Raw genomic sequence first — 21,513 nt, 5'->3', positions numbered from 1 at the left:
AATTAATTATGATCAAGTTGAAGTTATGACCTAGAAATGATCCATATTTATTATAAATTAAAAAAAGTTGATTACTGATAATGCGATCGACCACATTAATTAATAATGATTAAGGATATGGTAATTAACTAAAGGAAGTTGCTTAGGAGTGGTGATTATTCTTTCACGTGATATTAATTATATCGTCGGGAACTGTAATCAACTCCACAATACTCCGGCGACTTCTCTTTTAAAATGGAAAAAGAAGAAGAAGAAGAAGACATTTAGTGGCGAAGTAGTCCTTTCTTTATTAATTACGTTTACTAGCTAGCTAATGGACATGCATGCGGATAGAATATTAATGATTCATCAATTAATATAATTCCAGAAATGAAATTAAAGATAATAGATCTATATATATATATTAATTAATTAATTAGCAGCAGAGCTTTAATTTCGTTTCCACATGGAAATTAAAGTAGGTAGGTAGATCAGATGATCAGTTTGCTGCATGGAGGAAGAACTGGTAAAGCTGTCCTGCCTAACTCTCTCGTGCTTCCGGACATGCATGTCTTTTGTGCTGCAGAGGTGTGGTCGCTGGCGATCGAGGCATTGCATTTCTGTACTATATACTGATTTATATTTAAATAGAATTTAATCTATTTTATTATTATTAAATAATTTTTTAAAATAAAATAAGATGGCATCAGCATCTACCTAACTAGAATTCTCAAGTTTCAAAGAAATATTATAAATACAAAGAATATCTAATACCTTTATCGATTTCAACTCTCCTATTTTTATCATATAAAAAAAACATTCCTATCAACTTCTTTATCCTCTGCACAAAATAATTTTACATACTTAAAACGTTTAATTACAATTAATTCATCTCCTTCTATTTTAATAATTATTTTCTTTTTTTTTCAGAAGAAAAAGAAAAGAAAAAGATGGGCACTAATTAAAAAGCTTTCGAAATTATAATGCAATTAATGATAAAATATTTTCATAATTAATTAAATATTTATAAATTGGTGTACTGTGAATTAATTTTTTTGTAGAAAAATAATTATGAAATATTGATTGTGAAGTGAATTAATTATCTCTAATAAAAAAATAATCATGGTTGTAAAATGACTCAAGCAAGTGCTTTAGATTCGGAAAACTGGTAAATACCTAACTACTTCTAAAATCACTTAATTAAATAAGGCTTAATCACCATCACGTGGCCTCCACATGAATCCCACCCACCTTAATCACCTTAACTAACTAATTAATTAAGGCCTTCTTGATAGGACATCAAGATTGTCACTTAAGCACCTGCACCTGCGATTCGATCCTTAGTTACGACGTATTTATAGGAATTTTTTTTCCAAATGGAGAGCGCAATCAAAGAATGCTGGGTATCTTGGCTGGCCGCTGTGTGCACTTTTTGATTTACCCTGGTGACCGATAGAAAATTTCCGTGGAATCAAACTGATCACTTCAGAGATAGTCAATGAGACTAATTGAAATTTATCATTTTTAATTAAGGCCTTCTTGGATTAATCTTGTGCAGGAAGCTTAGCTCAGGCCGCCCCACGTGCGGATGCCACGTGGGCGGTCGAGAGTTTGGGCTGAATCGCAATAAGAGCAATTGCAATGGACGTGGCGTTATAACGCCCACGTCACTTTGGTGGTCGACCACCTGATCGACCACCACCACATGTGGTCGATCAACTGATCGACCCCCGTGTAAAAATTCAACCACTACGTGGGACCCACCCACTGTCCCGATTAACACGTTCAATGTTCTGAACGTGTTAAATATCTCTCTCCTCTCTCACTCTTCCACGTCCTTTCCTCTTTCTTCCACATCACTCTATTAACGCGCGATTAACGCGCATTGCGGATGCTCTTAGCCGTAACTTGGAGGGCGGGTGCGAAAGCGGGTCTCCCAATCATGGCCTTCGCTCGCTGCAGTAAATATTTGTTGGGAGAACTGAGAAGGCGATGCGACGGCGTGCGGAGAGGGGCGACTGGCGACAAAGTTGGCACTTGGAATTCAATGCCGCAATTATACATTTTTAATGGGGCTTTTTCACATTTTTCCCAAATGCCGGATTTATCCTGTTCCTATTTAACGCCTTGCTGCTGCCTTCGCTCCCGCTCCGGATCTCGCTCCGCCACCGCCACCGCCACCGCGAGCTGTTGATCTGCTTTCGCCCGCCGTGAATTCCGGATCGCCGCCTGCCACTATGGCGTCTGAGGTCGTCGCCGTGGGGGAATTGCCCCTCCTACTTCCCATAAAGACCGCGCTGGGCGGGGAGAAGATCGCCGCGGCGGTGGGTGAGGGCGGCGGCGGAGGAGGAGGAGGGAGGGTGCGTCACTCCCAAGTCGGAGCAGCACGTCCTCAAGCCGCCCTCCGTGTGCCCGCCGGCACCTAGGAAACCGAATCCGGCGAGGAGATCGGCGTCCGCGAAGCCGAATTGCAAGGAATTCTTCGTCGTGCCTCGGGACTTGACCTCGATCTTCATCCCTATCCCTCCGAAGAAGAGGATTCGCGTAATCTGAGCCGGTGCTGCTTGCTCCTCTCTCGTTCTCTCTCTCGCTATCTCTGTATTATCCTCCCTGTTTTCTCTTAGATTTCTTGTGTGGTAAAAATTGAATTTTTGTTCCTATTGAACTCGCGACTTTGTATAAGGTCGAGGAAAGTATCCTCCCCATCATCCTTCATTGTGTAAATGACTCCTCTTTTCTTGTAATATTTACCAGGAATTCTTCTAATCTCGTTAAATTCTCTTCAAATTTAGAACTTTGTGCTGTTGGAGCAATTTGTTCCAGGGGTCAAAGCTACTTCGACTCTGAAAACTTAGAATCTGTCCATGCAAAGTTCTCAGAATTTTCAACTTTGGCTCGCCGAACGCTTTCAGAATCACGTTCTCAAACTAGAATTCTGCAAACTCTGTCCAAAAACTTGAGTTTTGCTCGTGCTGATGGATCATTCCTGCAGCTCAGAGCCAAACTCCATCTGTCCATTTCTGCAGTGAGAGCAGCGTGTTGCTCGTCCATGGCTTCCAAGGAACATACACACCAACCTGTCAGAATACCATCATGCCCTCCATCCACTGCTTTTTGTCTGAATTCCATTGCAATGTTTCAGCTTAATTCCGTCTGAGAGTTACCGATGTGATTCTCGGTGCAAATTGAGATCCAATGGAAGACTTTAGAGCTGTTAAGGTAATGCTCGTGCTTTGGCTTCCAATCCAAGCAAGGTCTTCCCTCTTCCAACACATAAAAGGAGAGGATTCTGCAAGAAGCACAATCAGCACTGTAACTTTTGTCTGTTTATCGTTTTCTTTCATTTCTCCAGTGCGCACAGACATGTGGCAGAAGGCGACAAAGGTACTGCTGCCGGAGTCGCCGGGGTTTGGTCTGTAGCAAAGATAAAATGACAGCTCCTGGAAAGAGTAGCAGGCCTGGTTACTGCGTCTGGACAAGAGGAATCGTGTGGAAAGGAAAGATCTTTTTGATCTTATCTAGTTGTTGAACTTAGATAAAATCATATTCCATCCCAAAGGTGTCTTCACTCTATAAGAAAAGACTAGGTATATCTTTAGCAGTGAATTCCATTCACAAACTTGTGCATCTTCCTCATCTCTCTCCATCTTGACCTTGACTGACTTGGGAAGTCTACTTTGAATTGAGAGACACCTGCAAAGAAAAATTACCAATTCTCAACAGGATTTAGGGTTCTTATTCACATTAATTTTTATTTATGTCTGGACAGAGGATGATTTACTGAAATGGTTGGTAACTCAGCTGTAGGAAAGAAGAGACCAAATGACACAATTGGATAACGAAAAGACAATTGAAAAGGTAAGAGGGGGGTCATTATTTATTATTTGTAGGGTTCTCTATCATTTTGGATCTTTTGGTTCATGCAATTCTCTCCTTTGTCCAGTCTGTAGAGGTTGCCAACAATCAATTATAAAAAACTAGTTTAGATAAGGGAGGGGATTAGGTAGGCAACCCTTTCATCTATACATTAATTCTAATCATAGATGTTTTGCCTTGGATTCTTCCAAGGATAGATGTGTGTGTGTGATCAACAACTCATTCAAGAGAAAAAGGACCACATAAATTCCTTGGAATATAATTGAATCAAATAAGCAAATGAATCTTTACACTCTCTCTACTTTGCTTAATACTAAAGAATAAACTCAATGACATGCTCAATTTTATAGCAAGAGTATGGCTTTATAAGATCTACTTGTCTAGTGAGTGTTATTAGATTAGTAGTATTGATAACAAATGAAAAGCCACATTTAAGACACAAAATTAGCTTTGCTTATGAATCAAGTCTAAAACACCTTGTAGGGGAAAACCTCTATTCTTCGAGAGGCTCAAATCTTTCATAAGTTTAACATAGTTAAACTATTAAATAATTATACATTGAGGAAGGCGTTGCATACTTAGTAAGTACCTGTTATGGGTGATGAAAGGGCATGTTGCAACTGAATTTAGGCAACATTTCCTTCTAGACAACAGAACCTTTGTTAAGGTTGAATCTCATAGCAAATAAGCCAGTGATGAAGCATATGCTTGTGCTTAACCACTGAAGGAATCGACTTGTTGCTTAAACAACAGATTGTTGGGAACAGCATTGCCTCCCATAAAGGATAGAACAGCTTCTGATCTCGAAACAAGGGTGGTGACCATGCTATCTCTGTGAAAATTGAGCTACACATCTCACCAGTAGTCATTGCAAGTGCAAAGTCCTTCCTCAAAATGGTGGAATCGACTACGATCCCTCACAATTATTCTCCGTCCATATACCTTTGCGATAAGCTTTATCGAGGAATGGCAATCCCCACAAATGCGCAAGTTCTTCACCACATGCAGTGTGGTGCCGGGGTTGGTGCTGATCAAGCCAAAAGCAATTGCTATCTTCTCACTGTGGTAGAGAAGTGTGCTCTCCTTCTCGCCCTTCTCAATATTTAGCGTGACTTGTGTTGTATCTGGTACGTATCCGGCCTCATGTAGTTTATCAGCCATCTCGGCTAGCATCAAATGGATCTCTCGGCTCTGTGGATGGGTATAGTCTTCTACAACAAACTCATGAATTCTCCCATTTACTGTAATCCAACTGCAACCTGGATCTTTCTTTATGTCCAGTTCCTTCATCATCAGCCTCACCTGGGCAACAGTACCCCAGTCCCCTAACGAAGCGTAGAAGTTCGATAAAAGAACCATTGAATCCCCATCCGAGGAGAAATGCTCCATAAGGTGCTTGGCAAATCGCATTCCGATCTCAACATTGCCATGCATTTTGCAAGCTGCAAGCAGTGCCTTATAAATAACATCATCTGGATTCACAGACATGCTCAGCACAAGCTCCTCAGCCTCTTCCAGAAGTCCCGCACGACCGAGCAAATCAACCATACAACCATAGTGCTCGAGTCTGGGTCTTAGACCATACACATTCACCATTCTTCTGAAGTATGACTTGCCTTCTTCCACCAGGCCTGCATGACTACAAGCATTCAAAATTCCAACAAAAGCACTGTCAGTCGGTATTACTCCAGCTTTTTCCATCCTCTGAAAACAATCTTGTGCCTCAGCTGCCCTACCATGCATTGCTAGCCCTGAAATCATAGCACTCCATGTAATAGGATTGCGCTTCGGTAGCTGTTCAAATACCTGAATTGCTTTGTTAATGTTTCCGCACTTGGAGTACATGTCGACGATGGCAGACCCGAGCACATCATCTATTTCTATGTCGTTCTTCTCGGCATATGCATGAACCCATTCACCCAATTCAAGGGCACACATATGCGAAATCGCCGGGAGAACACTAACAAGAGTGACAAAATTATGCTCCACGCCTTCCATTTGCATCTTCCTGAAAAGAGAGATGGCTTCTTTAAACATACCAATTTGTGCATACTTGGATATCATTCCGTTCCAAGAAATGACACTTTTGTTTGGCATTCTGTCGAACAATTGCCGTGCTTTTTCAACCATGCCAAGCCTGAAATATCCATCGATCAGAGTGTTATGCAAGACGACACTGGCTTCGGCGTCGGGCAACAAGGAACTGTCAACTAACTTGCAGGCATCTTGCATGAACCCACAAGACGCGTACATCCTTACCAAATTGGTGAGAATAAAAGCTTCATCGCTCCAACCAAGCTTGACAACTTGGCCATGGATCTGCGTTCCTGCTTCAGTTGCCTGAATGCAAGCGCAAGCCTTCAACACCGACGGGAAGGTATACTGGTTGGGCTGTGTGGTGCTGGAGAGGAGCATCTGCGAGAAGAGGGCGAGGGCGTGGGAGGGTGCCTCTTCGCTCTCAGCGTAAGCTCGAATGAGGGTGTTCCAAGAGAAGCAATTGGGCTCGGGCATTTGGTCGAACACCGAGCTACCGTAGCGGAGGTCGCGGCGCTGGGAGAGGACGGAGGACCGGAGGACCTCGGCAGCGACGAGGGGATCGCGGAAGAGGCCTGTCTTGATGGCGAGGGCGTGGAGTTGACGGACGCCATGGAGGGAGTCGGAGAGCTTGAGGAGGGAGATGAGGGAGGAGGGAGAAGGAGAGATGGGAGGAGAAGGGAAGGAGAGGAGGGGAGGGGAGTGGCCGGAATGGGTCCGCATGGCGACGAATCCGCGCAAGTGACGATGGTCGGTGAATCAAAAAAGAATTCACTTTTTGTAATAACAAAAAAAAAAAATCAAAATATAGGAAAGTGTTCTCTTGCGGCCAATGATGCCGTGATTCGTATTTATAAGAATTTTTTTCTAAATAAAAAATACAATCAAAAAATGTATATTATTTTGGTAGCCAATGAGATCGAACCGATCACTTCAAAGATAATCAAAAGCTGCTTGATAGACAGATTTAAGAGGTTAAAATCGAAATAAAATTAGTCTCATTCCATTTGATATATGAGAATGAATTAAAGTATAATTTTAATTCCCTTATTTTTTATAACTTACTCACCCTCCATTATCACTAAATCCATTCCCCCTCTTCGTTTTTTTTCGCAGACCACAACGCCCTCGCCGCATCGCGTCGTCTCTACCTCCCCTCGCGCCTCCCCTCCTCCTCCAGCGGCGCCGCGCTTCTCCCCGCCGCCTCCTTCTCCAGGCGAAGCCCGCTTCTCCCCCTCCTCACCTCGCGTCGCTCCTCCTCCTCACACACTAGGGCTCATCACTTCCATCCTCTTCCATCCCTTCCATTGGTTATCCCATCGTTCATCCCTCTCATCAAAGAATCTCCCGCATGTAGCCTCTGTGTGGATCGCCAGTCCTCCTTCGAGAGAACTGGCGGCGGCAGACGGGGGTTCAGATTCATATTCGAGTAATAGTAGGAGATGTACGCCGGATTGGAAAGGAGTTCCTCCTCCGGTGAAATCTCATACCCATTCTTTACGGTGGAAAAATCTGGCATGCTCAGTGCACTCTCGCGCCTAAAGATCTCTCCCACGGCCGTGAGACAACCTTCGACGGTGGGCGGCGCGGATCCACTCCGAACAACACTAAGCTCCCTTTCTTTATCCCTCTCCTCTTGCCTTCTCCGTTCCCTCAACGACAATCCCATCGAGTCCTCGAAATCCTGTCCACCAAAGCCATTCCCACTGCTCCCGATCATAGACCGAACTCCCATATTCGACATCAAGATCACTTTCTTATAGCAAGGGGAAAAATCAACTCAAAAGCTAAGAAAATGAAAGAAACAAGGGAGGGAAAAATGCAGCTTTAGCAGCTCCAAACCTCAAAAACTAAAAGACTTGGTTTCCAGCAAACAAAATGGTATCTTTCATTATAAAATCGACAAGATACATCATTTCGTAGTTCAGAACTCAAGCTCCTCGAATCAAACTCAGAGAACACGAAGATTGAATCCAAACACGCAAACTTCCGCTCTTCATTGAGGAATCAGAGAGATCAGAGCAAAAAACTACGATTTTTAACTAAATCTCTAACATCGAAACGCCTAGCAATCGTCGATCCACTCTGTCATTCCCCATTGGAACACCATGTGTTTTTTTATACAGTACCACTCCGAGCCCCTTCTGGCAGCTCCATTGGAGAGAGAATGTGAGCCGAATAACGCAATGGAGGAGCAATCTATGCTGTCGGATCACTACACGGACGGTCAGAGATGCTCCATGCTCCATGCTTCATGCTCGTGCAAGAACCCTAAAAAAAATTATTCAATAAATTTTTTATGTATTTAATTAGTAAGGATAAAATTGTAAATTTTTTCTGATTCTCATTCTTTTCTTATTCATACCAAGTAGCATCAATGGTAATTATACTCTTTTTAGTATCTATACCAAGCACCATCAATCCAGTAATCATTCCTATTGCCATTAATCCCTCAATGAAAATTTATTATCATTCCCATTACCAAATATATACTAAGCGCTTTCTCAATGAGACTAATTAGGATTTATCATAGGCGATTAAGTATATTCAGTTAGTCGTCCACAACTGATGGAAATGAGTATATATCATTTCAAATTGCATGAGATGAAGGGAATTTTAACAACTATTGCATGAGTATTATAATAATTATAATTTTATAATTACTATAATTATTATAGTTGTAGTAATTATAAGATCGTAATTATAATAATTATAAATTATAATTATTATAGTTGTAGCAGCTATGATATCATTGCTGATATAATATAATCACAGATATAACATGTCTGATGAACTCAGAATTTAAACGAAAATATAAGCGAGAAAATAATGCAAACAATATTAAATGATAGTTATGTTATTTTACATGAAAATGTAATTGGACGATTTGGAAAAATAGGGATGTTTTTTTGATTTTTACCTATTTTACTTTATATTGCAGTAGTTATTTATAACTGTTAAAAAATATTAAAATAAAAAAATATATACGGTGTTATTTTGATTTTTTATTTTTTTAAAAGTACATTTTAATTTAAAAAACATCCTTTGGATTTTCGCACAAAAAGAAGAAGAAGAAAAATAAGAGGAGCAATCAATTTTTAATAATAAATTATAAAGAAAATGATTTTAAAAATACCATTTTATATATTTTTTCCCTTAAAAAATGAATTTAGATTTGCAAGAAAATTACTATTTACGGAATTGCAAATAAAGTCGCCGCGGCCGCCTCCTTCCCTTCTCACCTTCTCCCTCCCAATTCCCCGATTCCGCCCGCACTCTCCCGACGGCATGCTCCCTTTCCAGGAGCAGATTATCTCCGACCTCCTCGACGACCGCAACGGCGGCCTCGTCGTCGTCGCCTCTGGCCTCCCCCTCTCCTCGCTAGTCGCCTCCCTGCTCCTCCTCCACCACCCCTCCGCCGGATCCTTCCTCCTCCTCTCTGCCTCAGAACCTCAGAAGTCCGCCATCTCCGCCGCCCTCCGCCGCGCTGCCCCTGACCACACCGACCCCCTTCCCTTCCCTTCCGACCTCCCCTCTGATCTCCCCTCCCACCACCGCACTGCCCTCTACGCCTCCGGCGCCGCCCTCTACGTCACACCTCGCATCCTCGTCGCCGACCTCCTCACCTCTCGCGTTCCCCCCTCCTCCGTCGCTACCCTCGCCGTCCTTAACGCCCATCGCCTCTCTGATACCTCCACTGAGGCCTTCATTGCTCGCATCCTTCACTCCTACTGCCCCTCTACCCCTATCGTCGCCTTCTCTGATTGCCCTCATGCCATGGTCTCCGGGTTCGCCAAGGCGGAGCGGATTATGAAGTCCCTCTTCGTCCGCCGCCTCCACCTCTGGCCGAGGTTCCACGTCCTCGTCTCCTCTGACCTTGAGCGAACCCCACCTGAGGTCGTTGACGTCAGGGTACCCATGTCCGCTGCCATGAAGGGAATCCAAGATGCGATTCTTGGGGCCATGGATGCCTGCCTTAGGGAGCTGAGGAGGACCAACAAGGTTGATGTCGAGGACCTCACCGTTGAAAATGGGCTCTTCAAGTCTTTTGATGAGATTGTGAGGAGGCAATTAGACCCCATCTGGCACACTCTTGGGAAGAAGACCAAGCAGCTGGTTAGCGATCTCAAGACCCTAAGGAAACTGTTGGATTACCTTGTCAGGTAAGACAAGGGTGATTGTGGAATTTATGCTGCTCGCCTTTAACCATTATTTGTAACAATAGTGTTGTAAAACCTGATCCATCGTATTTTCCGAGGAGACTGATTCTTGATGTTTCCATGGTGGAAATTGGGATCGTCATACCTCAGGTATGATGCGGTCTCATATTTGAAATATTTAGATACCCTGAGAGTTTCAGAAGGTGTTCGATCAATGTGGATTTTTGCTGATTCAAGCTATAAGATTTTTGAGCTTGCAAAGAGGCGAGTTTACCAAGCGGTTCGAGCAGATGGTACAAAAATCAGCCTAGATGGTAAAAGCACGCCTAGCAAGAAAAGAAGGGTTAATGACAAAACAAAAAAAGAATCAGAAAGCGGTGCTCCTCCCAGTATGATTTAGTTTTTATTGTTTCCCTTTAATTTGTTAATCATTTTGTTTGTCTTGCTGAACTGCATTTCCATCACGGTGAAGTATTTTTTTTCTTCTTTCATTTAAAAGAGGCTGCCTGCAGAAAGTCTCTAATTCATCCTTTTCAATGAAGATATTAACAGATCATTGATTATTGAATAACATTAAGTCACTATTTCATCAGTTGGATCTACTTCTGCAGATGATGCAGATGGAAGGAAAGTGGATGCTAATGTTGGAGTAATGCTGGAAGAAGTCCTGGAAGAAGCTCCTAAGTGGAAGGTGTTACGTGTGAGTGAGTGAGTCCCATTATTATTATCATTATTCTTTAAGATCATTTGGCTTAGTGGCCTTTTTCTTTTCTTTTTTATCATCCTTCTTCATTTTTTGTGCTACATGTGGCTGCTATTGGTATCTTTTCAAATAGCTCTTTCTTATTAGAAGAGGGTTGTTCTTTGTGCCTATGATTATTTCTGGAAAATGTAAAATGCATATTAATGTCAGTTTAAAGTCTATATTAGATCTGTTCCTGCCATTTATCTTTTTCGCTCCATGATTAAAAAGTAAAAAAAAAAAGTTTTTGTAGATGAAATGCATTTTATTTTTCTGGAAACAGTAGGGTGTTATTTGAGGCAGAAAATCATCTTTGGATATTAAACTCATCTTAGGAAACTATCTACAATTAGGAAGTTAATAAAACTAATTAATAGCTAACATAATTAACAAATATATACTGCTATATATATTAGTTCTTTAACAAATTCATAATAATTGATCAAATCAATTACCTTACTATCAATACAATCCGAAGTAATAAGCGAGCATCCTCTCTAAAATATGTCCGCTTTGAATCATCTTTAGGAGGATCATTAGTCAAATGACCATCTTTATCAATACTCCATATATAAAAATGAACAATTTTACTCCAATCTAAATAGTTCGAACCATTCAGCATATGGTCTGTGAGTTTAGACATCACAGGCACCACATTCATCATAATAGAAGACTTATTCTCAGTCATATGACTTAATCCCAAAGGAAGTCAAATAAGAGAAGAATCCGAAGGAAGACCAAGACGCAGGTGGAAAATAAGAGGGTAGCAACGGCAAGGATGGAACTCTAATTTCGAATCTCTAATGTTTTGATACCATGTTACTTGAGATAAAAAAAATATATCACTTTATTGAAAGATGAGGTATATTTATATATAAGACTAGAAATCCATATTAGGAAATTAAACTCGTCTTAGGAAACTATCTATAATAAGGAAGTTAAAAACTAATTAATAGCTAACATAATTAACAAATATACAACTAATATAGGGGAACTAACAAAAGGTATTTTTACAGGATCTTCTCGAGGAAATAGAAGCTGAGCGAAGAAAGGAAAATCACTCAGAGGAAGGACAAACAGAAGTTGAAGATGCAGGGGACCTGAGTGATATTGTTTTGGTGGCCTGTAAAGATGAATATTCATGCTTGCAATTGGAGGATTGCATCTTAAAAGGACCACATCAGGTGTTGCTTCTCAACTAAAAGGGGTTAAACTTTGTTTCTGATTGGTCCTTTATACTTCACTACATGATGTTAGCTAACTTTTTTACAACTTTTGTTGTAGGTTATGCGAGATGAATGGGAGAAATACCTGCTAGGTAAAGTTGAATTGCACAGTCTAAGAAAACGGAACAAGAAAAGATCTCAGGAACCTAAAGGCTTTGGTTTACTTGATGGTATTGTCACTGCCGGATCATCTGATAACACAGACCCTAGCAGCATATCCAAATTTGAAAATGCTGCTCTATTAGCTGCAGCCTCTGAGCTAAGAATTCCAACTAATAAAGACTCTGTTCTGGAGGAGAATAATCAATCAGATGGTAGAAGGAAAGGCTACAAAAATACCAGAGTGAAAAAAACATCAAGGAAAGGCAAGTCAATGACTGGAAATCCTGATTTCAATTTTAAGACGGATCAGATTAATACAAATGAAAATACTAGTTCAAGGAATAATGGTGCAGTAGGTGAACCTGCAACAGGATCCATGCAGAATGTTCAAGAAAGTTCTCTAGAGAATGTTTGTATAGATAGAAGTGATATTCAGGTACATGCTGCAGAATCTGTTCCTGCAGCATCCAGCCAAACCAAATTACTTCCACCTGTGCAATTCTATGCTCTGGACAGTGATCAACAGATACTTAATGTGCTGAAGCCATCTGTAATTATTGTATATCATCCAAACATGACCTTTGTTAGGGAAATAGAATTTTATAAAGCAGAGAATCCTTCAAAAAAATTAAAGGTTTACTTTTTATTCTATGAAGACTCAGCTGAGGTGCAAAAATTTGAGGCTAGCATACGGAGGGAAAATAGTGCATTTGAATCTTTGATCCGGCAAAAGTCACTGATGATGATCCCAGTGGATCAGGTAGTTCCTTACCATGCATGTTACCTTTTCTTTGCCTTCTGATTCATTTTTCCATATTTGAAACTTAGTTTGTCTGAAGCATCACTGTTATATCTTGAATGCTGGTTTTTCTCTTGCAAACAACTTCCTGACAATCATGGCAGTTATATTTAAGTTTCTAAGTTTGACCTATCATACAAGATATTTGATACTGCCAATTTGTTATTGCTTCCTTAGCTTGAAAATTAAACTGTAGTTTTCAGGATTTTTATAGAATTAAGGAATGTGGTATATGATGTTGTTTAGACCAGCTATTTCGGTAATTTTTTGAATGGAAGAGGCATTCCAACTACAAATCTGATGCATATCTTGTCAACATGATTTAAACTGTTTATGAGTTCTATTATGATCACCAAAGATAAGGACAACACTGCATCGTAGAAAGAATGCAATTAAGTTTATTTGGATGGAATGCCCTATTTAAAATGATTTAAGATATATATTAAGGCAATTGCAACTACACACTATTCCGTTTTTACCAGGCAGAGGAAAGCTGCATTTGTTTGTCCGAATCTCAATATCTTCTTTAGCATGAATTGCATAAGATATAGCTTGTCCTTTGCTTCCATTTGTCATAATATATTTATATTGATTCTGAAAAAAAATTGATTCTGAAAAAAAATAAAAAACAAGTTGTATGAACTCTTTCCTTTCATATGGAGTATTTTTTAGGTTGTTTTACCATGGGGTGCAAAATCACTGGAGGGAATTTTTAGACTATAGATTTATGCTTTTGGATTGTTTTAGGCTATAGATTTCACATTTAGTGAAATCAGGAAAATATGTCATGGATTGTGTGTCAATATGGATATTTGTAATGTATTTTAGTGTTTTTCAATGCTTTCCAGAATGGACGTTGTATTGGAGCTAGTACTGCTAGCGAAACAGAGTCAATTGTTTTACAGAATTCATTAACAAGAAAGGCAGGTGGTAGAATGTCACAAGGCAGAAAATTGCAGGTAATCTCTCTTGTTCTTTTGGGTTGTGAATCTGTAGGGACTGATTGAACTTTAACTGTTTTGACAGGTTATTGTTGATATGAGGGAGTTCATGAGCAGTCTTCCTAATGTTCTTCATTTGAAAGGCATGCATGTCATACCTGTTACTCTGGAAGTTGGTGATTATGTTCTTTCCCCCATGATTTGTGTTGAAAGGAAAAGCATTGCGGACTTGTTTCAAAGTTTTGCATCAGGCCGTCTCTATCATCAGGTGGAAACAATGATTCGTTACTACAAAATGCCTGTCCTTCTAATAGAATTTTCACAGGACAAAAGCTTCTCCTTCCAGGTACTTGAAGTCGGCCTTAAGCCTACTTCTATGAATTTTCACACGTCTCTTAAGTTTCTGCTAAAATAGAGGTTCATAAGATTGGCAATTCAATGGTTTTGTCATATTGTTAACATCAATTTGTTGGTATATATATATTTTTCCATTTTTTAATTGCAAATGTACAACATTTGATGTTGAAAAGTTACTTTTAAGGAAGCACCACACAGTTGCTCTTAGGACATCACTATTAGTTGGTATGCCAAAGTTATCTCACTGTTTTGACATATTAACCATAGAGTTAATAATTGAAAGTAAAATTCACAAACAAAAGCTTTGACTTGTATAGTGGCCAAAGTTTCAAAAAGTTGAGCGATATGGAATCAAACTGGTGTATCTCATGTGGATGTATATACGGACGCATAAATGGGCAAATATGCAATTCATAAAATTTTTTAAATAAGAACATTAGCTATATTAACAATAATGTATAACATCATGTCATAAAAAAAAAATTTGTATCTACCATATATCTTGAATCACTTTGGTGAATTTTCAATTTGAGAATTATAAGATTCATTTTTATATATTTGAAATTTAGTTTGTCTGAAGCATCACTATTTTATCTTGATGCTGGTTTCTCTTGTAAACAACTTCCTGACAGTCATGGCAGTTATATTTGAGTTTCTAAGTTTGACCTATCATACAAAATATTTGATATTGCCAATTTGTTATTAAATCCTTAACTTGTAAATTAAACTGGAGTTTTCAGATTCTTTACCGAATCAAGGAATGTGGTATGTAGTGTTGTTTAGAATAAAATAGTTAAAATAAATATAGAGTAGAAAAGAATAAGATAGTTTTGCTGGTGTCACAATAATGGGAGAAAAATAAAAAATCAAGACATGGTAAAAAAAGGGATAAATTGTATATATATTTAAACTATGAATTAATTAAAATAAATATAGAGTGCAAAAGAATAAGGTAGTTTAGCAACAGCTGGAGAAGTTTTCACATTCTTTGTGTGTGTGTGTGTGTGTGCGCGTGTGATATATAGGTTATATATATATATATATTTGTATAGTTTATAACTAATTGCTTATGGTAAATCGCTGCCGGAGACTGGCCGAGGAAGGAACGCCGGCCGCCTGCGGTCCTTCCTCGGCCGGTCTCCGACCGCGATTTGGCCCACAGTGGCCGGGTCTGCGATTCGGCAATTTCCGGCCGGATTCCGGCCACAATCCGGCCGGAATCCGGTGCCGGTCGGCGCGCCGGCGAGGAGGCAGCGACGACAGTGGCTGGGGGTCGGGCGGCGTGTTTTATATACGGTCCGATGGGCTCGCGATCGCGTGATGGACGGTGATCCCGCTGTCGCGCACGGGCGCGTAGGAAACCGGCGCGCAGCATATCAATTCTATATATATATATATATATATATATATTGTATTTTTTTTTATTCTCTCTTTTATGGTAATCCCACACATCCATCTTAACACTTTTATTTCTGTTGCTCTAGTTTTTGTTCATGTTTCAACATTCTAACTCATAATGGACTGTTGGTGCTTTCTATCGAAAGTATTGGGTAATATACTGATCTATGATCATCTATGAGGCTTCTTGACCTTGATCACTATCAATTTATGGTTATTGAACAGCCATTTTCCTATCAATTTAATGAATGTGACTACTGATCAATGATCAGGTTTGAGTAATTTCACTTGGCATTGTATGTGGTGTTAGGCTTAAAGAGATTGCTTTCTTCTCCGTATTCTACTTTTAGGTGAATGTCAAAGATGAGTGCAGTTTCCTTAGTAGGCTATTAAGCATTTTTGAGTTTTTTTCTTGGGGCTGACATTATTTTGGTTGGATCAACTTTTTCATGCCTTGTGCAGTCCACAAATGATATTGGTGATGATGTCTCACCAACAAACATAATTTCAAAGCTTTCATTGCTTGTTCTCCATTTTCCTCGCTTGCGCCTTGTTTGGTCCCGCAATGTGCATGCCACAGCAGAAATATTTGCATCACTCAAACAAAATCAGGATGAACCAGATGAGAGCAAGGCAATCAGAGTAGGTGTTCCATCAGAAGATGGTGTGGTGGATAATGATGTAAGGTAAACACATGGGCAAGCAACTATGTTATCAAACTAAAATTGCAATATTACATCACGGAATTTTCATGCTATTGCATGCTTCAAGTTATGTAGTTGTAGAAGCCTGCATTTGCAATAATACATAGGCTTCATAGATATGTTTTCTCAAAACTCACACACTTTGTTCCATGTAGCAAACACATCGATGCATCCCATATCAAATTATAAGGAGATAACCATGTTACGTGTTTGCTTACATCTATTTCATCAAACGGGTATATCAAGTTTTTAAGGATATAGTCATGTTATATGATTGCTGGGACAATTGGACTGAACCGCTCGCGCTATTGGATTTACCTAGTGGGCGAAGATGGAAGAAGGTCGTCCATCTCCAGGGCTAGTAAAGTCTGGATAGGTGGATTATCAAAAAAAAAAAAAGGGGGCGGGGGGAACCATCTTAGTTAATGGAATCTCATAGAAAATGCTTGACATCCAATTTTCAAGATATGCATTTGTAGATAATGTTGACAAGGTATGTTTAGATGCTCGACATCCAATTTTCATAGAGAATCCAATTCCATAGATAATGTCTAGATGTTTGTGAATGATCAATCACTCGTGACTTTAAAATAAAGCAAGTTGTCATCATTAAATTGTAGCGTGCACAAAAATTTCCTTTGTATTAGTTTCCTGGCAGTTATTTGATGTCTTCATTCAATTGGATACTCTATGATTTGACTCACCGTGTTGCATCTCAGGGCTGAAAACTATAATACGTCTGCAATTGAGTTCTTGAGGCGTCTCCCTGGAGTGACAGACACGAATTACAGAGCATTGATGGATGGATGTAAAAACTTGGCCGAACTTGCTCTCCTGCCTGTTGAAAGGTTAGCAGAACTCATGGGCGGTCAGAAAGCAGCTCGGACGCTGAAGGAATTTCTTGATGCCAAGTGCCCAACCTTGTCATGATTTCCAACTAGTTCCAACTTCTAATCTTGACACCTCAGGCACAGCTTTAGCATAAACTACCTGCCAAAATGCTCAAAACGAGAAATTCACCCATCTTTTTATTATTTTTTAGGACGATTAATTCTTAGATTTTAGCCAAATTCAGTTATTTGTCGTATGCCCAGCATATTCAATTTGTTCCTTTGGGCTTCATATTCTTATTAAATGATTATGATTAAAAAAAAAATTGCACTGTTCAAAGTTTCTTGTTTGTTATTGTTGTTATAAAAGGTGATAATCCAAGTTACAGAATGGCCTATTAAGCAAGAGGAATTAATTTCTTCCAAAGACATGTATCCATGGAGATTCAAATTTTGTTCTATTATTATAAAAACGTGCTGGTGCTCATTTTGGTGCTGGTTCGTTTCTTACACAGTGCTGGTGCTCATTTGGTCGTGATTTTTATATAAATAAATTTATTTATTTTTATAAAAACGTACGAAAATCAAATTGAATAATTTTAATTTTACTATCTAATTTCATAATTTTTGCTTTCTGCAGTATTTGCCATGAACAGGTTGTCCGAGATTCATCCTCGGCGCTCCTTTCCAATTCGGCACGCCGATCACGATACCAAAATTAATTGGCTCAGATCAAATCAAGTGATTTAAATACGAGAATAATAATACCAAATCACAATCGCCATGGCGATCCCCCCGTATCCTCCTCATTCTTAATTCTTCTCGGCTCGGTCGCCTTGCCATTTCCACCGCTACAAAAGCCGCCACCTTCCTCCCTCCGTCGACGCGGCCATCGATCGAGCGGTTAATTATATTGATGGCGAGGAAGAAGGTGAAGCTGGAGTGGATCGCCAATGACGCGGCGCGGAAGGCGACGTTCAAGAAGCGGAAGAAGGGGCTGGTGAAGAAGGTGAGCGAGCTGAGCACGCTGTGCGACGTGAAGGCGTGCATGATCGTGTACGCGCCGGGGGAGGCGCAGGCGGCGGAGGTGTGGCCGTCGGCGCCGGACGCCGTGCGCGTGCTCTCGCGGCTGAAGCGGCTGCCGGAGACGGAGCAGAGCAAGAAGATGATGAACCAGGAGAAGCTGATGGAGCAGCGCGTGCGCAAGCTGCAGGAGCAGTTCCAGCGGCATGACAAGGAGAACCGCGATCTGGAGACGGCGCTGCTGATGCAGCAGTGCCTCGAGGGGCGGCGCGGCCTGCACGACGTCGGCATCGAGGAGGTCAAGGCGCTCGCCTGGATGACGGAGGTGAAGATGGGCAAGGTGAGGGAGCGGATGGAGGAGGAGGAAGCAAGGAACACCAGCGCGACTGCTGCGGCGGCGGCGGCGACGGAGGAGCGCAAGGGGAAGGCGACTGCTGCTGCTGCGGCGGCGGTGGCGGCGGCGCAGGAGGTGGCGGTCCCGACCCATGATTGGTTTGCGGAGGCGATGGGCATCGGCGGCTACGAGGGCGTGGCGGAGGACCATGTGGATAGCAAAATCAACTCGTGGCTGCACAGTAGTTACTACCCTTTGAACTAAGATTCAACAACTACCGTCGCCTTCCTTCTTCTTCAAAGTATTTCTCTGCACATTTCCATTTTCCATCCTTCCATTGTTAAATATATATTATGTTCTAGATTGAAGGATTGAAATCTCCAGTGCAACAAACAAAAGCAAATTAGTTTGCAGCACCTTGTGTGTGATCTTTCATGTCTCAAATCAAAAAATATAAAATCATAATAGAATGTTAAGATCATCCACATCATTAAATTTGATATCAACCTACATCATTAAATTTGATGTAATTTCAACGTCAAACACTATTTCAGCTTCAACCACTCACACCATTTTATACCATGAAAAAGAAATATTCTTTAGAATATTTTATTTATTTTTATTCATTTATTCATAATTTAATTATCGACATACATTTTAATTTAATAATTAATTTATGATAATTATTATATTTAAAATTAATATTTCATTTATATTTAATAAGTTAAAATTTCAAATTTATAATTATTATGATTTTGATTTTTAATATTTATTACATAATTATTTGGACATAAATATATTTTAAAAATATTTATAATAAATAATTAATATTACTATAAATAATGAGAAAAAAATTAAGATTTATAATTTTATTTTTATTTATGATATTTAATAATATATATTATATTTATTTTTAAATACAATAATATATATTATTTTATATTTATTTTTATATTTATATTTAATTATATAATATAATAATAATAAATAAATAAATAAATGACATCACCAAATTTGGTGAGGCACTTGGGGGTATTGGTTGGAGAGAAATGGTGTAATCTTTACACTAAATTTGAATTTTTGGATATAGGTTGGAGTTGCTCTAAGAGATACAATGCATCGATTGTTTCTCCATGCTCTTAAATTACATATGGTGTGTTTCAATATCTTTTGGGTGAGCTAGGGATAGTCATCGGTCGGATTTAGGAGGATTCCATATTCTCCTTCCCCATTTATTTCTCCATTTATCATATCAATTTTTATCGTCGTTCTCATTGGGGATTCAACTTTCATCCTCATCCATATTGAAGGATTGAATATCCACATCCTACCCAAATATCCCATTACCACTTACAATTGTATTTTTTTTTTCAAATTTGAATTATTTCCTTAGAAATTGTCATTCCTAAGGTGCGCTTGTAGCCTATTCTGATTGAAGGTAGCATGAACAATTTTCAAATCCTCCATGATCAACTGGAAACTCACAGATTCAGAATTTCAGATAAGATGTGTTCGACTATAATCATTGATACACTAACAAAGTGAACCATGCTCTCACTTGGTTATCAGATTTAAGGAACTTTAGTACTTTAGCTTGCAGGTCTAGAGTTCGAATCTGGAGAAGATAAAAAAATCCACTGGGCAGGAGTGGAAAGTCCTAGTAGGTAACGGCACGGTCGATGGTCGACGACCCATGACCCACAGAAAAATAGAGAGGATCAGGATAAGTAGAATTCCCAAGGGCGGACAGGCCGGTCGTTACAATAACATTTGTTGAACCTTCCCAGGATTGTGCCTTTCTAATGACCATTCATATAGGCATCAAAGAGACTACTGTTTATTGATGCAAAATAGTTTTCTATTGCTTGACCTGAAATGAGCAAGCTTTTTTTTAATATGGATATCTGATGCTTAGCATTACCTTTTCTCTATTATGTCACACACTATTTGCCAATGAGATTACACACTATCAAAATGCTCTAACTGTATGTTTAGCTTGTGTTCCTGTGAATAGCTATTGCACTTCTTTTGAATTCAAAAGGCAATATGGAAATCTTATTGATTGGCCATAAAATGTACATAGAACACCAACTAAATGAAAATTGTTATTCCCACTCTCAAGTCTTTTAGATACTTATCAATTCTATTAATTCCAAAGTGCCACACATATAACTTTATTGTCGTTCGAATGGACCATTTGTTCATGTTCAGGGCTTGCAAAATGCTGTAATTGCACTTTGTTACACCATCAAGTAATCTTGTTATGAACACTTCCTTGCATGGTTACTGTCCCAAACTATTTGGAAGGGAGGTCAATCGAGGGTGAGGTAACCAGCGGAGCATTTCACATCCGTTGAGAATCGACTCCTAGATCTTCGGATTACATATATACATTTATATATATTTGGTGTACAAAATATTGGTTTATCTCTCTTCTTTGCCCTCCCATTATCTCCTACTTTATCCTTGTTTGATAATAGATAGCGGTCTTTTTTTCTTGATTCGCCTATTGAGTAAATTCGGAGCACAGTTTATGTATATTCAGAAGTTGATCTCTAAAATATTCATCTCTATTGAGATTCAAATCTTGGTCTTCTTAATTATTCATCTGTTTTACTATTGCACCATTAGTTGACCTTCCCCTTTGTTGTTTCGTCTCCTCCTCAGGTTCTTCTCTTTGCCTCCAAAGCTCTCGCTCGGTCTTTGTTCAAAATAGCTCGGCTCACTTCATACCCATGCACCATTAGCTTGACTCGGTGGTCCATAAAATTATCGATGACTCGGTAATTATTGTCCCTCAACCAAAGATTTCACTCCAACATCTACAAAACTAAACAAATCATCTCACAATTATATTGCCCAAAGAAGGAAATCCAAGATTGCACTTCACTTGTAATCTTTTATAGCTTTCTTTCCTCTACGTCGTCTTCAATCTCCTTGACGCTCTTTGTTGCCCATGCTCGAGTTCATTTTATATAAGACTCTTAGTCCATCTAATCCTCCAAGCT

At 39.6% G+C, this 21,513-nt stretch overlaps 3 protein-coding genes and 1 pseudogene across 5 annotated transcripts; 3 read left to right on the top strand and 1 right to left on the bottom strand.

Annotated features, from left to right (window-relative positions):
• The first annotated feature begins 2,112 nt into the window (after positions 1-2,112).
• Positions 2,113-2,725, top strand: LOC141832280 (uncharacterized; annotated as a pseudogene).
• A 1,721-nt stretch (positions 2,726-4,446) lies between these two features.
• Positions 4,447-6,612, bottom strand: LOC141832413 (pentatricopeptide repeat-containing protein At5g48910). Its single transcript, XM_074719918.1, has one exon. It carries the CDS (start codon positions 6,610-6,612, stop codon positions 4,711-4,713), a length of 1,902 nt encoding a protein of 633 aa, XP_074576019.1. The 3' UTR covers positions 4,447-4,710.
• Positions 6,613-9,151: 2,539 nt separating this feature from the next.
• On the top strand, positions 9,152-17,323 carry LOC141831939 (DNA repair endonuclease UVH1). Of its 3 annotated transcripts, none has more exons than XM_074719372.1 (9): positions 9,152-10,052; positions 10,200-10,426; positions 10,661-10,749; positions 11,808-11,975; positions 12,076-12,879; positions 13,767-13,877; positions 13,945-14,205; positions 16,077-16,300; positions 17,038-17,323. In XM_074719372.1, exons 1-9 carry the CDS (start codon positions 9,178-9,180, stop codon positions 17,246-17,248), a joined length of 2,970 nt encoding a protein of 989 aa, XP_074575473.1. In that variant the 5' UTR covers positions 9,152-9,177; the 3' UTR covers positions 17,249-17,323. The 3 variants fall into 3 exon arrangements, with proteins under 3 accessions (XP_074575473.1, XP_074575472.1, XP_074575471.1); XM_074719371.1 differs by having other exon boundaries at positions 10,200-10,438; XM_074719370.1 differs by having other exon boundaries at positions 10,200-10,438; positions 10,643-10,749.
• A 741-nt stretch (positions 17,324-18,064) lies between these two features.
• Positions 18,065-18,769, top strand: LOC141832588 (agamous-like MADS-box protein AGL80). The gene has a single exon (XM_074720070.1). It carries the CDS (start codon positions 18,065-18,067, stop codon positions 18,767-18,769), a length of 705 nt encoding a protein of 234 aa, XP_074576171.1.
• Positions 18,770-21,513: the final 2,744 nt, after the last annotated feature.

Source organism: Curcuma longa, chromosome 7 (assembly GCF_044706935.1).
Source record: "Curcuma longa cultivar G26 ecotype Majalengka, Jawa Barat chromosome 7, ITB_CL_G26_1.1, whole genome shotgun sequence".
NCBI classification, from domain to species: domain Eukaryota; kingdom Viridiplantae; phylum Streptophyta; class Magnoliopsida; order Zingiberales; family Zingiberaceae; genus Curcuma; species Curcuma longa.
The sequence above is the reverse complement of the archived record's forward strand: the minus strand, read 5'-3'. Positions and strand labels throughout refer to the sequence as shown.

Bases quoted from the DNA above. Each gene is read 5' to 3' on its own strand.
- LOC141832413 (XM_074719918.1), bottom strand. From the start codon at position 6,612: ATGCGGACCCATTCCGGCCACTCCCCTCCCCTCCTCTCCTTCCCTTCT.
- LOC141832588 (XM_074720070.1), top strand. From the start codon at position 18,065: ATGGCGAGGAAGAAGGTGAAGCTGGAGTGGATCGCCAATGACGCGGCG.
- LOC141831939 (XM_074719370.1), top strand. From the start codon at position 9,178: ATGCTCCCTTTCCAGGAGCAGATTATCTCCGACCTCCTCGACGACCGC. The intron at 11,976-12,075 runs GTGTTGCTTCTC...CTTTTGTTGTAG, and splicing joins TCTTAAAAGGACCACATCAG to GTTATGCGAGATGAATGGGA. The intron at 14,206-16,076 runs GTACTTGAAGTC...TGCCTTGTGCAG, and splicing joins ACAAAAGCTTCTCCTTCCAG to TCCACAAATGATATTGGTGA.